The following is a 15964-nucleotide window of genomic DNA, read 5'->3' as shown; positions in this document are numbered from 1 at the left end:
AACCAAGGGAAGAACCATGGTGACCTCTTCTGCAGCAGCTCTTGAAACTGTCCTCCAGCTCCCTTCCCTATGCAAGGGCTGAAGGGACCAGGTCACTGAACGTGCATTTAGCTGAACTTTTGGATTTCCATCTGCCTGCACAAGCAAAGAAATGGTGGAAATGCCATTTAGTACTATCCCAAGCATGCCAAGGCAATTTATGCAGTAAGAGCAATGTGCTGATGAAAGCTCTTCTCAGCCACTAATCCTGTTGCGTGCAGAAGGTGACATGAAGAGTTTATACTAGAGGAATAAACATTTGAGAACACATTGTTGGAACAAAAGATTCTGAAATTGGCAATCTGATCAGCGATCACAACATTTCAATTGAAATTACTCAACTTGAACATTGAGCACATTGGTGATTGCACACAGCTGAACAAAACATCAGTTTATCTGCATTAATAATCTACCTCTGGCTTGCTTTAAAGCTTTATCTTTCTGATAAAACCAAAACTCCCTAGGAACTATAAAATTTTAAATAAGTTCAGAACACAGAAACATAATGCCTTGAAATAAATGTCTGACTCTTGCAAACCAACCATTAAATGCATGACTAATTTTTCTACTCTACTAAAAAAATACTGGGTTATTTCCCAGTAAGGACTGAGCATGACCAAATTTAACTCTTTTCCTACAGCAGTGTGGAGAGAAAAAAAAAAAAATGTAACTCCGGATTTTGATTTTGTTACAGACAACCAGTAAAGGATCCAATGGTGTTGAAAGAGTAGCCAATAAAATCTATAAAGCCCGAAAGCTCAATCAGTGCTATTACTAACTATTGTTATCGATTTGTCTGGTACATGCAAAGCTACCGTAATTGATCTCAATCAAATAAAAAGGCGGGGAAGAGGAAGGAAGAGTAGAAAGACTCCAAAACCAGCAGATAGGTGGCTGGCAATCCCTGCTTTGTTCTTTTTACCTTGCTAGCCAATAAAACCTAAGATTCCCTCCCAACCCACAGAAAATGGTGCTCAAAACTCGATAAACACAAGTCTAAGGGCTTGTTTATACAGCCTTCCCTGCACAGAAACATAATGCTTTGAAATAAGTGTCTGATTTTTGCAAACAAGCCATTAAATGCATGACTAATTTTTCATCAGTCATCAGCCAGAGTTAGCATCCCTATGAAGACAACTCTTAAGTGTCTAAAGAATATTAAAAATACTATCCTACATTAGGGATAGGATAATACCTGAAAGTAGAAGTGTTTGTCATTTTTACAAAAGAAAGATCTTCCTGTTTACTAAAGTAGATAAGCTACTCTCAGAGAGAGAAAAAAAAATACATGCAACAGTTAAATATTGCACTATAGTTTTCAGTAACATGAAATGCAGGAGATGGACAGAGTTTCTCAGGTCACACATCAGGCAGACAGACTATTATGCAGCTGGAACAGAGCTGCTCCAGCTGCATGTTCATCTTCAAGATGTACCTGCACAGACCCCATGTCCGTAATCTTTCACTGGTCTGATCAGGCCTCCAAGGTTGTTCTGTCACCAGCCCTCTTAGCAAGTTCCCTGGACACCAGCCCTTCTCTGTTAATTCTTCACAGGAATTTGGTAGAAAAAAAAAAATCCATCCCTATCCTCCTACTCTGCAAATAAGTCAGCTAAATAGTTAATCCACTTGGAAATGACCTAAAGCAAGACAAGATTGGCGAGACAAACCTGGCTATGAGGCCAGCTAAAGAAACATCACTTTGTTACAGAACAGCTTGGGTCAGCGGTGCGTGCTCACAAGTTGGTTTTCTTTACATTAACTGGATTAAGCCAAGCATGTATCAATTGCACTATTAAAATATTCATGGGTTTAAGCTTAGGTTATATAAAAAGAATATGAGAAGTGGTTTTGTACGCAGACTGCCTCCGTTCTCTCCCCTTCTGTCATGCAGCAGATCACGCGAGTGATAACGCACGAAAGCCTCCTTCGTTCATACCCACACCGAGCTGCCTGAACCAGCTGAAGTGGGAGCCAAGACTCTTGGAAACAGCATAAAGAAACACAACGCAATTGCTTTCACAGGGCTTCATCCTTCTAATCTTCCAACAGGGGACCCATCAGCATGAGAGCCCTCCAGATTTAGTGACTGTCCATGAAGGTACAGAGCACACGACAGTCCAACCACCACATGCTGCTGGCTGCCGTTCAGCTTGCTGCTCACCACAGCCCTGCCAGGGTCTTCCTGTAGCACTGTCCCCAGCCTGTCAGGGGATCCTCCTTCCCTTTATCCCTACTGATTTTCATAAGGTTCCCATCAGCTCATTGCTCCAGCCTGGATTCTCTGAATGGCAGCCTGGTCTTCAAGCCCATCACCTGCTTCCACTAAATTTGGGACTACCCCTGGGAGGTCACCAATAAGGATATTAAGCAAGACAAACCCTGTAAGAGGCCTTTCAGCAACTTCTTTTGTCACAAAACTCCAGGAATAATCTTGGTGGGGGATACAAAGATGGGATAGAAATCTCAGAAACAGCAATTTCTCCTGGGTGTTGCAGACTCAGATCCTCAGCAGGTTGCTCAGGAAGGGCCACCCCACACCAAATGTTTGGAGCTGCTGCAGGCTTGGCAGTTGAACTGGCCAAGCCACTGCACCACATACATCCAAGAAGGGTGAAGACTAGACAGGAAGAGAACAGAGGAACCTCCACAGGGTCAGGAAACTGCAAGAAACATCACTGTTTCTTGGGGAAACACAGACATTTGCCACCATCTAAGACAAACACCAGGCCCGCCACCCCAACGAGCTGATGTCCAGGTGAAACGCTCCCATTCAGGTTTGGTCTTTCTAAAACCTCGGCTCTACTTTCTTCTCACTGTTTTTAAACAGCAGCCCGGTCACTGCAACCCCTCCAACCAGGCTGGCTGCACACGACCAGCACACAACGCACTGCAAGCCCAAGCCTGCCCACTCTGCCAGGGAAGAGGGGAAAGGACCCCGGGCTGGTCCCCAGCGGGATGTCTCCAGGGGCAGGAAAGCCAGAGATGCAGCCATGGCAGCTGCAGCGTTCGCAGCGACCAGGAACAGCCCCACAGAAAGTGCCCCACTCTCTGACAATCTCTTCTCCCTTCTCCACAGGGCAGGGCTGTAATGATGTTGCCAGAAGAGTCATTATAAATAATTAAGAGTTACATGATCAGACAAACAATATAATATACTGCAGTGTCATGCATTATTATAATTTTAAGAGGATTTTTCTTTTTTAATTCTTGCCCCGTCATCCAAGAAAACAAATAAGGTTCAAATTACGCTTCAGAACTTTTTCTGTTCTTTTGATTTATAAGTATGTCTGGGTAAGTCACTCAGAAGGAAGTAAATCTGTTCTGCTGCTCCATGCAAGAACATGCCATGTTTGGGCTTTACTTCAAATTGCTTTTGAACTATTTCATTCAAAGCAGGTAACTGATTGATAAGAAATCTGGTCTCAGGCCAAGCATGTATGGGCCAAGCAAGAAAACAGAAAATAAACCTAACAGATTTTTTACTATTCTCAAACTGACAATAAATTCTGTAATTTAAAGAAATTGTTACCATGTGCATCCCCTGCAGCACAATTTTTTAAATCTTTGTGGATGCCAAGGAATAACATCTAATTATGGTAAAAACAATTTAACATATTTGGGATTACAGAAATAAATGTCACATGTTGTGGTTTTTGTTAATGGAAAAATTGTATATTGCCTATTACAAATATCAGGCAGGTAAAACAAAGCAGTTGCTTGGGTGCTTCATTAGCTGCTGTTAATCCTCAAAGAGGATTAATGATATCAGGTACTCACATCCAACACTGTTTCACTCAAGGGTCTGGCAAACCCCATCTCTCTACTCCAGAAATCACCAACCCTTTCTCTTGCAACCTTGGGTTGTACATCTTTTTCCACTACCTTTGCAGCGCCAGAATAATCAATGACACTGAAGGCAGCAGGGAGAAACAACCTGCTTCTTTTTATAAATGACCCCATGTCCTTTGCTTTCTTGTTCCAGGCATGTTCATTTCTTTACTGCCCCTCAAATGGTTTAACCAATAGTTACAGCCAACACTGGTATTCAATTCCACTGCCACACCTTGTCCTTTGGATTTCACTTTGCATTGGCACAATCTGAGACCTCAAAAGGGAAGGAGATACTTCCTCTTTCCTTCTGCTGATGCTTTAGTCAAGTGACTCCCACCTCCTTCAGTGCCATCATCCCCATTAGGGTAAGAGAAGCCACCCCGCGTTCCTGGCTACTTGCTGGGCTCTAAGCACCAAGTTCCCTCCTGCCCAGACATACACTTGTATTTTAACACACACTTCATACATTTACACGAAGGGGCAAATTCTGCACACAAGCAATTGCTCCAAGGGCCAGCTACATCCACAGGGCAACGGGAGTCACACAGCTACATACCAGCAAGTCAGGGTAAAGGAGCAGGGAAAGGACCACTGAAAAATCTGTGCAATGTTTCACGCTTACACGGCTGGACAAAATGCTCAGGCAAGTAAGCTTTATTATTTTAAAATGAATACAGTAAATCAAGAAGACCGAGGCCATGGAGACAGTTACCATTGCACTTTGAGTAAGTTAAGCACTGTTAGGGTTTCACTTCAACTAGCAACCCAGCCCTGCTGCATAGCCACCACAGGCAGTGCCCCTGGGTCACAGGATGGGCTATGGTAGCACAGAGAGGATGGGAACTGGAAGACATGAGAAAAGGGTTACCATGAAACCCGCTTACGGGCAAGCGCGTGGCTGGGGCAGTAGTTTTGCAGATTTGAACAGATTAATTGAGGATTGTTTTATTTGCTGCTCCTATCACTTCTAGGAAGAGAGATAACTGGATGACTGGCACATTCACTCATTGATGTAACGGTTCATGATGAGACCAAGTAGGTTAAGAAAAAAATATATATATACACACATCCATTTTTTAAACCCACAGCAGAAGTGCTCCTGCAGTAGCACATCCCTTACACCTATCCGTTGGGTAGGAACGCTTGCGATGCTGCACCCCCACACTCCCCTAGCTCCTGCCCCTGCAGACATGCAGCGGGTGCACAGGAAGGCAGCATGAGGGGCAAGGGCACCCAGGCCAACGCACCAGACCCAAGAGCACCCGCTCCCACGCGGGCAGCCGCACTGGTACCCGAGCCACCTGCAAGGAACTTCCTGAAGGAGAGCCCACACCACGCCGAACATGATGGAGACGGGATGGGGACCCAGCAGCATTGGAGCACCGGCATCAGCCTGTGCTATGCGCCGGTCACCCGCGGCAAGGGGGCGAGCCCAGCAAATCCCGCGGGCCCCTCGCGCGGGGGGGCACGAGCCACAGCCCGAGCGGCTCCCGCATTGTCACGAGCGGCGCGGGGCGCGCGGGGCGCCGCGGGCCATTGCGGCCGGTCCCGCCCCGCCGCCCACCTGCCTCGGCCATTTCCCCGGCCGCGCCCCACCCCCCGGCCGTTTAACGGTCGCGGCGGTTCAACGGCCGCGGGCCGCGCTCGCGCCGCCAGGGAGGGGCAGGGCAGGGCAGGGGCCGCCGCCGCCCCGGCCCCGCCGCCGGCCGCGCTCCCCCCGCACCTCCTTCCTGCGGCTGGGCGCGCCCGGGCGGGTGAGCAGCGCCGTCTCCTCGCACACCACGGCCGCATCCTCCACGAAGACGCAGTCGGGCAGGCTCTCGTCGGCCGGCAGCTCCAGCACCTGCAGCCCCAGCTTGCTCTTCAGCACGCCCACGTAGAGCTGGTGCTCGCGCTCGGCGCGGGCGAAGTCCACGTCGGGGCCCGGCGCGGTGCGCAGCGCCTGCCGGCACAGCGACTCGGGCAGCGCGCGCACCACGGCGTGCGTGCAGCGCCCGAAGGCAGCGGGGCCGCCGCCGCCGCCCAGCCCGGCCATGCTGCTGCTGCTGCCGCCGCCGCGGGGAGGCCGCGGCCCGCTCCGCTCCGCTGCGCTGCGCTCCGCGCCGCCCGCCCTGGCAGCTGATAAAGCGCCGCGCCGCCCGCCGCCCATTGGCTGCCCACCGGGCACATTTCCATGAGGCCGCGGCCAGGCGCGCTCCCATTGGCTGGCGGCGGCGGGCGCGCCCCGCCATTGGCCGTCCCGGCGGGGCCGCTTACCTGTGCGGAGCGGGGCCCGGCGCGGGGTCCCGGGCCCCGGCTGCCCCGCGCGGCCCCGCGCTCGGGCGAGGCCAGGCCAGGCCAGGCCAGGCCAGGCGAGGCCGCCGCCGGCTCTGCCGCGCTGACCCAGGGCTCGGCGTTGGGCCTTGTGGAGCCGAGCAGGGAGCCCTCCAGCAGGGCAGACGGTGCCAAACACAAATCCAAAGGAAATCACACCCGGGCTTCCGCGTCGCTCTTGCTTGTCACAGACCCGTCCTTCTTGCAAGCTTCCCCATCTTCGTCCACTCCTGTAGGTCGCCCAAGCTCCCACATCCACGGGGTTGTAGGGAGACCAAGGTTTTACCTCAGTGAGGATTATTCATCTTTTCCAGTGACAGAGACTCATCCCTTTCTTCTCCGCATTGGATTTCCCCCAGGTTTTCTCCTGCCGTGGGACGAGCCCCCATTGCTGCTGGCTCATGGAGGGAGGGTGAGGGACACGCTGCCCCAGGCCCACCTTTGTGGGGTCACTGCCCCGGCATGGGCATTGGCAGGAGCAGCCGTACTGCTTTCCTTCCAGCCCTCCCTCCACCACCAGGATTGTCTTTCTGCACCCCTCGGACCGCAAGGGCGAGCTGGGGAGGTCTCTGTACACCCATTGTGGCCATGGGGCTTCAGACAAACCGCAACTGCCTGGGCTTGGTGGTCTTGGAAGTCGTCACACCTTTGGGGTTTTGGGGAAAGACCAGCGAGCACCATGAAGCACATATTGACGTGTGTTGCCAAAGTGGCAGCTGACTGAATCCATGTGCTCTCCTAGTACCGCGTCAAGTACCCAGCACACAGTGTACATAGGTGCTGTGACTTGAGTAACTGTGATTCACTGAATAATGTGCAAATATCATTCTCCTTAAGCAGGCAGGTAATTGTGTTGCTTTCATTAAGGACATACCAAATTCTTGAGAAAACTACTAGAAATGGTATTCCTCCATTTCTGTTACATAGTATTAAAGCTTGCTAGTGTCACCTTTTTGTGTCATCATCCTGTGGTCATTAAAGAATATTTGTATCCTTCGCAGATTTGGGATTTGTCCGGTAGCACACTTTAGTTTTCATGTTTTGTTAGCATGACTTTTAGTGAAATGAAGAGATGTTGCTATCCATATGTGATTAAAAAATTGCCAGGTTTCTGTGTGAAAAAGTCCTGTAAATAGATGTCCCACAGCCACTGAATTGTAAATTTCTAATCAATACAGATTTATCAACATTCATAAATACTTTGTGAAAGCATCAGCCACGACAATGTTTATATCTGACCACGATTACAGCAATATGAGCTCTTAGGTGATGTGCTGCAGTCATTGCGTGCACGCGCTCCCCAGTCAGGCATGGAGATCTGTGCCAGGGGCACCGTCATCGGCGCAGGACGACCTCCGACGCCACGGCTGCGCTCGGCGAGCTGGCTACACTCATCTCCAGCATCTGCTAAGTGCCCTTGTGTGTGAGGGCAGACAAGATACTTCAGAAAGAAGTAAGAAGTAGCTTTTCCTGAACAGTAATAGGCGAATATTTTTTTTTTTTGAAATACAAAGTGCTATCTATTTTACACATAGTTACATAAGTAGCAACTGTACAGTAAAAAAAAAAAGCTATCCTTAGCTTTTCCTTAAATGTGTAAAACCATGCAGTTTATACACCAATGAAGAACTGTTTGCTGATAGTAATTGTTCTATTATTCATGTTCAAAAGAAATGCACCATTAACGATCTATGTACAGATGCAGCTGCAGCAAAATTGTGCATAGTTGTAATAAGCTGAACAAAATATTAGTTTACTCACAAATTAACATTGCATAATTGAGTGTGTTCACACAGTCTTGTGGGAGTGATGTTAAAATTCATCATATGCAGTAATACAAAATGGGTTGGCTACAATCAGCTACATACTATTTCTTGTCTGTCTTGCTGCATACCCAGCATTTTCCTAGTAATTTTGTCGTCGTGGAGTGGCTGGTGAAAAAAAAAGCAAAGATATTACCTGATAGCAAGAAAAAGGCTGTCTCACTATGGAACTCATACAAAATGATGCACAAAAAAATATTGTAATGGCAGATGTGAGCCAGACCCCTTAAGTGGTGTTAGAAAAGATGTATGTAGAAAGCGGGGAACACATTATACAGAAAATATAGAAAAGGAATGCAAATCCTTTTTTTTTTTTTTATGACTGACACTACACAGAGGCATCTGCTGACAGTGACAGTGAAAAGAAAATTGCTTTGCAAAATGTACTTGAGGAAGCATATGTGAACAGCATACTCACTTTCAGCAGAAAGCAATAGATATTGAAAAAGAAGATATGGTTTAAAAGTTCTGGCAGAAAAATCATCAATGATCAGAGTAAAATTTTGTCCATTTGACAGTCACCACCAGCATATTGATAAGACTTTCTGCATAACTTGAAGATGGTTTGAAAAAAAGGTGCTACAAAGATGAAGAGAAAAATTTGTTTTCCATACCCATGAGGTACAGACAGGTAACAGACTTCAACTGCTGTGAGGAAAAGCACAGAAAGCTTTCTACAATAAAGAGCACTGGAAAAGATTGCCTGGGAGGAACACGCAGCCTCTCTATGGATGTTTTTAAGAGGAGGGTAAAGAAATACTTCTTAGGAGCAGATTGCTAGAGCTGAGGAAGAAGGATGGACTGGAAGAGGTCCCAACACATCCACCGGTTTTTGCTCTCGCAGTGAAAATGCTTGGTAATTTTGGTCAAAATGGCTAGATAATAGTTTCTAATGTGTATCACGTGTACAAAATTTGCATAAAACCCTAAGTGAATGAAGGCCACAGTTGGTTACTGCTGTCAAACAGCTTGTGTGGCTGTGACAAACTCGAACACAGTGCTCCAGGCAGCCGCATTGCCCGTCCATGCCACCACAGGATGCTCCGGGTCAGCATCCTTTCCACCACCTACAGATGCTGCAGCAGCATCTTCAGGACTGGGTCTTACACACATACAGGGAAGAGAAAACATTATTTTACTCATGCTTTAGATGAGTGAGAAGAGTGTCTTGAAAGAGTTAATTTGTCCAAGAGGTGCTGTTTCAGCCAGTTAGTCTACATAAGTTTTCAGTTCCTGCTCTACTACAAGAAGACAAAGCACACAGGGATTCAGATAAGCAATATTCTCACTAAATAAGTAGCGGTTGTGAGCTTAACATTTAAAGGAGTTAAGGACTTTGATCTCAAGAAAGCAATCTCCAGCAACAAGTCGCCCCACTTGACTTTGCCCACTGTACTGACACAGTCCCCAGGATTTTTACTTACTCCAAATGCTTAACAAACTCAGCTCTTCACCTGCCCTGTATGGAGCAGCTTGCTCATAGAAGGGGGACCAATCTCTCCTAGATGGCCTAACTCACCCCTGTGTCTGCCAGCGGGTGGAGAAATCCTTGTGGGGAGCAACACCTTCCCTCACCTGAGCTGAACTCCAGCAATCTTACCAGGGCCAGCTTCATTCTATATATAACTGTTTCACAAGAAACACAGTAATTTGTTTTGTCTGCTATGGGATAATGCACTGGGCATTTTCTCAGCTGGAGAAGCAGGAATTTCCATCAGCTGGCAGCTACGCAGTGCTGGGAAGGCTGCTGTCAAAGCACGATTCTCCAGAAGGCAACTGCAGCCGCGCGGCCGCCGTGACACGTGGCCCTGGGGAGCACGGACAAATCTCAGGCACGCAGGAAATTCTTGGCATTTGGGGTCTTCCCACACGTTTTGTTACAGTAGGTTGCACCAGTACAGCCACGATCAACTTTCGGGTTTACTTGGCTGAACAAACACATCAGTTGAGAGGCAGATGCAGAATTTTGATTATTTATATTCGTTGTTTCTCTCTCCTCACCTCCACTGTACCTCACGTGCCCTTCTCTTCTTCCTTCTCTGTAGGGGCTCAGGCTCACATGATGAAGGCCAAAGGATAATAGTGAGAATAGTAGTGCTACTAGTGGAAATTTATACTGAAAAACAACATTTGACATCTTTCTTCTGGAAAGAATGGGAAGACAGCATTTATTTCTCTGATGGATGCATTTCCCAGAAATACGCTGGCAATGCCACACCAGCTGGGAGAGAGGAGACGGAGACAAGGCTAGGATAAGTGCTTTGCAACTTGCTCTTCTGGTGGCTGCCCTGATTGCAAGACTTTTTCCTGCTATCTGACACCATTTTTAATACAGAATGCTATTTTATTTGCTTGGCAAGAAACGATCAGCTCCTGCAGCAGAAACGGGGCAGCTCATGCCAGTCACTCTCACACCATCCCTGGGGCCCACGAGGGCGCACAGGCTGGTGGCACCTGGTGCATAGACACCAGCACACGGAGCCATCGCCAGCTGCACCACGAGCCCAGGGAAAGAGCTGCTGGTAGGAAGGACAGGATACAGCCTTTGGGAAGGCACAGCTCCTGGTAAAGGGCTGCATGACATGACTGGGATCATGCATTTCCTTTGGTTTATCACTGAAACAATACCTTTCTTCTACTCCCTAAAAAAAAAAAAAAAGGATTAAAAATGCTGACTGCTATATGTTAATATTTTCTAAAGGACCCTTTGCAAAGACCTTTGCAAAGCTGTTTATTCTGTCTACATTTCCCTTTTCTGCTGACCTGTTGTCACCTGTGCAGGTGTGGCAGCCCATTGGCGTCATTGCCCGAAGAGCCCTTGCCAGCTCAGGTACAATGCAGTGACATTTGGCTGCAGCAGGTTTTGCTTTTCTTAGTTTGTACTTCCTGTTGCTTCCCAGAGCTGGCTGCCTGGGAAAGAACCCCCCAGCCTTTCCTATCACACATCTTTCCCCTTGGTGTGTAAATGCTTGGTATATTTTTGGTCCTGACTTGGTCAGCAATCTGCACATGTAACGATGGAGCAATATATTTACATGGAAATGGTTTAGTAGAATTAGCATGATATCCTCAGGAAAGAGATTATGGAGGTACATGTATATATACATATATATATATATATATAAACACAACCCCTCAGGTTTGTGATTTGCCTTGTGTGTTTGCAAATGACAAACATTTCTTTTGCCAGCTACCTTGACACTAAGATTAGTGATGAAGACAAACAGGTTAATACATCATAGATTAAATTGAGAAAGTCTAAGATTTCCAGTATCCTTTTTTTTTTTGAATTTATTACTATTCTGTCCTAAATGTCAGAGCAAAGAGGCTGTATAACATGAAAAAATGAACAGATTAGCCTTAGTAGGAATGTGTCGAGGCTCATGGCAATAACTATTGCTGTAATCCATCACAAAACAAATATTAAAAGATCTTTTCTTCTTCAAATGAAGATGTTCAGTAGATCTTCACTCCTCCATATGGAAACAACATGTGCATGCTTCCATAGGAAGCAAGCAGTAGCCAGGGAAGTGTCACCGGCTGGAAGACTTGCAGAGATACCAGGTGATCAGTTTTGTCCTTTCTAGCTTGTGCTGTTCCTTGTCATTTAATTAGAAAGTTTCTGGGTACCTCTAACTCATCGGCTGAAAAAGAACGGAGAAGTGGAGCAGTTAGGGTGAAGATCAGGAAGGGACAGAACTACTGCTGCCACTGTCCCTGACAAGTAAGGAAGCTGCATGGATCACCAGGAGATGAGGCACCCTTGCTCACTTAGCTTTTGGTCTTGAGGGAACGGGGAGCTGAAGAGCTTGTGCAACTTCAAGGTCTGATTCCTGGACCTCAGGAGAGCAGAGCCCATCCCTGTGTATGCGTTATTGGGATCATGTTTCCCTGTGCACGTCCCTTGAGTAAATGTTATCTGTTCTTTTATTGTCCTGCAAGTGGAATTGCACTGAGGATTTGTAATCCCCCGAGTCCTGCTGAGTAACTCAATAGCATCAGCAACTTTCTCATCTGACTTTTCACCTTCTTTCTTCAGATCATTTATGAATGTGCTGAAGAACAAAAAGTCCTACAGAAATCCCCATGAAATCTGCATCTATTGAGATGAATTTGTTTTCACTGTGTATGTCAGTTCCCATCAAGTAGTTGCAGGTTGATATAAGCCTTACTCTTCTCCAGACTACACTCCCCTCATCTCTCCTTGTAGGTCAGGAGTCCCAGACCCCTAAAGACTTTGTTAATCCTCTGCTGGACAACCTCTGGTTTCTTAACATCCCCTTTGACTCAAGAACCCCAAACTAGATACGATATTCCAGATATTGCCTCACCAGTACAAAGTAGAGGGAAATAAAAGCCTCTCTCCGTTGGCTGGCCATGATCCTCCTAATGCATATCCTGCTTGTGTGTTTGCAGAGAGCGAACCTGGTACCCATGGCAAGCTTCAAGTCCCACTGAGCAGGGCTTTTACTCAGCCTCTTGGTTCCTGCCCTGCTTGGGTGTATGGGGCTGCTCCATCCTTGCTGAAGTTCATAAAGTTGCTGTTAACCCTCTTCTTAGACTAAAACAGGTTTTATTTGAATTCTCCCACCAATTGCCACAAAGGCCAACTCAGACTGAATATGCCAAACACAAAGGGCGAAGGCTTGATCAACTGAATTACTGCTGTTAAAAAAAAAAAAAAAAAAGAGAGAGAACTAATACAAATCTCCTATCCTTTCACTTGACTAACAAGAATTATACCAAAAAATCACTTCCTCCTGTTTAGTTCTATGTAATCATCTATTGGGCGGGATTCAACTCCAAGAAACTATGCTAAATTACACTAGTGAAAAATCTTGTCCTTCTTTCCTGGTGGTGTATTGAAGCTGATGATTACAACTCTTTTTTCCTAGATCCTGAAGACTTCTTATGACCTTTAAATTATTGAACATGAGAGTTTGGTAATACAAAAACTTCATTTACATGTCAGTTTAATGGAAAGCGTTCCCATTTTTGAGCTAGACACTGCTAAATTTCAGTACTGGTGCTCACAGTTGTCAGATATGTTGATATTTCAAATATCTACCTTTGTACATTTTATAGTAATTTAATATTTTATGGAAAAACGATGACTTTTATTCTTAAGGTAGACATGTGACATGCAAGCATTGCCAGCCACATTATCTGAAAGGAATGAACGTTGTCTTTCCTGACCTGTTAGCAGAAAGCAGTTCACACACAGAATACACTTGCCAGTAGCTTTGCTGACTGTGTGAGTTCAGCTGTGTTAGAAACATGCTTGGGAGCACAAGGAGAGAGAACCAGCCAAGCCTTTAACAGCATAGCCACAAAGACAAAATCAGCACTGAAAAGATATATTGGCCCTCGTATTGGTTCCTTGAAAAGCAGTAACAAAAATGTATATATAATTAATGCATTTTGCCAGATGCGCCCCTCACTGCATGACACACATAGGCTGGTACCTCCAAGTGCTCATATTCTTAGTTCGCTCAAGATCAGAGAATAAATACCTTATGCTAATGAGCACAGCAAATAGGAATGAAATTTTATTGTGCATCTAAATTAAATACAATTATTTAATGATTATGGTAGCAGTTTTACAAGATATATAAACTCAAAGTATAATTATCTGCTCACTTTAACAATGCATTATTGCAGGAATGGAACATCAGAGTTACTCATTCATTTCAATTAGAAAGTCATTTGAAAACTTTTTTAATATCAGTGGGAAAAATCCTCTTTTATTTATTTATTTTTCACAAAAGAAAGAAAAAAAAGACATAGTTTTAAAGAAGACAACTCATGATTTCAGGCATTTCCAGTTCTGCGTGATTCTCTTTCAACACCTGAAAGCAACCTGAAGGTCAAAGACATGGGGAAGCGCCTTGGAAAAAGCAACATCTGAGATATCATAAGTAGGACACAGTAAAGTATGAGTCACTTTAAACCTCACTAGAAGCAGTGAAGATGACAAGACAGTGTCATGTGGGAAGTGTTTTATTACAAATAGTAGAGCTGCTCTGGGTACAAAATGAGACTATAACCCAACACTGACTAACAAAGGAGATATATCAAGAGATGTTTTATTTTATCAGCTGTCTGAGGTCTCAGATTACTTTTACTGTGTATTTTGTCATCTCCTGATTCTAAAAGGAGATACATATACATGAAAGTAACAGTGACATCATGATTTAAAAATACGTTAATAGAATGAAAGTCAAGCTCTAACCGATCATCAGAAAATGCATCATATTCCCATTTTAAAGTTGGCATGTAGGGATCTAAACCTTACCTTTTCTGTCTTTACTGCCTTGGCCACATATAAGGTTTGTTTTCCACAATCAAATATTTCAATGGGATTAGTTATTAAAGTTATTAGTTGCAAAAGGACCACTTCCCATTTTGTATACAAACACTTTTCACAGAATAGGGTGTATCTAGCAGTTTTTTACTATTGGGACACCAAATGATGCAAGTCCCAGATATTTAGGAGTTGTATCTGCTGAATAGAAAATACATGGAATTTTACTAATTATCCATTCCACAGCAGAAGAGAAATCATTACTCTAACCTTTATTTTTCAAAACCACACACACACCTACCCTGCACAAGCACACTGATCTCCCTGGTGTGTTAGATTAGTTGTCTAGGAACCTGCTTGTGCATAATGATGCTATTTGCCTATTAAATTGTAAATCCCTGCAAGCCCATATTTTTGCTGATTTTGCAATGGCAATGCTATCTTCTCCTTCTTACTCAACCTTTTCCCCAAATGCCTTTTTTTCTTCCAATTAAATTGCTACACTTCGTGTCTGCATGCGAGTTTTCTCATTGTATCTGTTTCAACCAGTTTTGTTCCTCTGCAACCATTACCCTCTCAGCTACTGGCCAGAAACACGTGTGTGCAAGAGACAGCTTTCCTGGCAATTAGCCCATGAAATGTGGAAGCTGACCCCAAAGAGATAATGTCAGCTATGGACACTGTTGTCTAAAAGTGAAATACAAAATCCACCTCTAATGGACCTCTAGTCTCTGCTCAGTAACAGTACATTATAAACCAACACGCGCCATTATAAAATAAACACTGTCTTGCTCCTGTTGACCAAAGAGAGCCAAGGATCTTTCTAGGCCTGTTTTACTTTCGAGGGGCAACCAGGCACTGCAGCAATGAGGTTTGTAAAAGGCTTTTACAGGCGATGCAGCCATGTGGGGACTCTCCGGAAGCGACCGCACACGGAGCCTTGGCACAGGGAAGTGAGGGAGGTTCGGAATGGACTCGTCATTCCAGGCACACTCCGTCGAGCCCCGGCCCACGGCTGGGCTGCAAGCAGCTTCGGCTGGCACAAGGCTAGACCATGCGCTAGGTGCACATGGAGCTGACAAGCGCTCGGAAAGCCCTGAGCCGAGACAGAAATCAATAGCCCTCCTCGCTCCTCGGCAAGGTCTGGAGAGCAATTAAAGTTTAGCCAGTTGCCAAGTGTCCTAATTAGACACACAAGAAGTCCCACGTTTCCCCTTCTACCTGAAGCATCCCTTGGGCCGCATTCATCTAGCTTGTTAGAGTCAGGCCTGATGCTGTTGCTAGTGCTGAAGGGTTTTTTTGTTTGTTCGTTTTTTTTTTTTTTTTTTTAAACCAAAAAGCATAACACTGTTGACTGCTCCTGACAGTCCTTCGACGCTCTGGGACCTGTCTGCTTCTCTTGAAAACAAGGTCCCATCTTTTATGATTTATCTGTTATATTTTTTCATTGCCTTGTTAATACATCTTTATTTTTGAACCAAGGCAAGTTTGGATTCTAAGAAGAAAGAGCAAATTTTCCCTTTTCTTGTAAGGAACAATGTGGCAAAACATTTCTTGCAGATCTTTGTACTCTCTTGGTGCTCCCTTGGTGCTATGTAAGAAACTAAGGGACAGCTGAACAGAGCAGTGCAAGCAGTTTCCAGGAGCACCT

At 45.5% G+C, this 15964-nt stretch overlaps 1 protein-coding gene across 1 annotated transcript in view; it reads right to left on the bottom strand.

Moving 5' to 3' along the window:
* DDAH1 (dimethylarginine dimethylaminohydrolase 1) overlaps window positions 1–5923 on the bottom strand; it is a 54797-nt gene extending 48874 nt beyond the window's left edge. The window contains exon 1 of the mRNA XM_088526017.1: window positions 5597–5923. Within this exon, the coding sequence (XP_088382143.1) occupies window positions 5597–5908 (312 nt within the window). The 5' untranslated portion in view covers window positions 5909–5923. The remainder of the gene's footprint in view (window positions 1–5596) is intronic.
* Between the last annotated feature and the right edge of the window lie 10041 nt (window positions 5924–15964).

Source organism: Tinamus guttatus, unplaced genomic scaffold, assembly GCF_059628265.1.
Source record: "Tinamus guttatus ecotype Peru unplaced genomic scaffold, ASM5962826v1 Tinamus_guttatus_pri_ptg000242l, whole genome shotgun sequence".
NCBI lineage: Eukaryota > Metazoa > Chordata > Aves > Tinamiformes > Tinamidae > Tinamus > Tinamus guttatus.
Note: the sequence above shows the minus strand (reverse complement) of the source record. Positions and strands in the feature narration are given on the sequence as shown.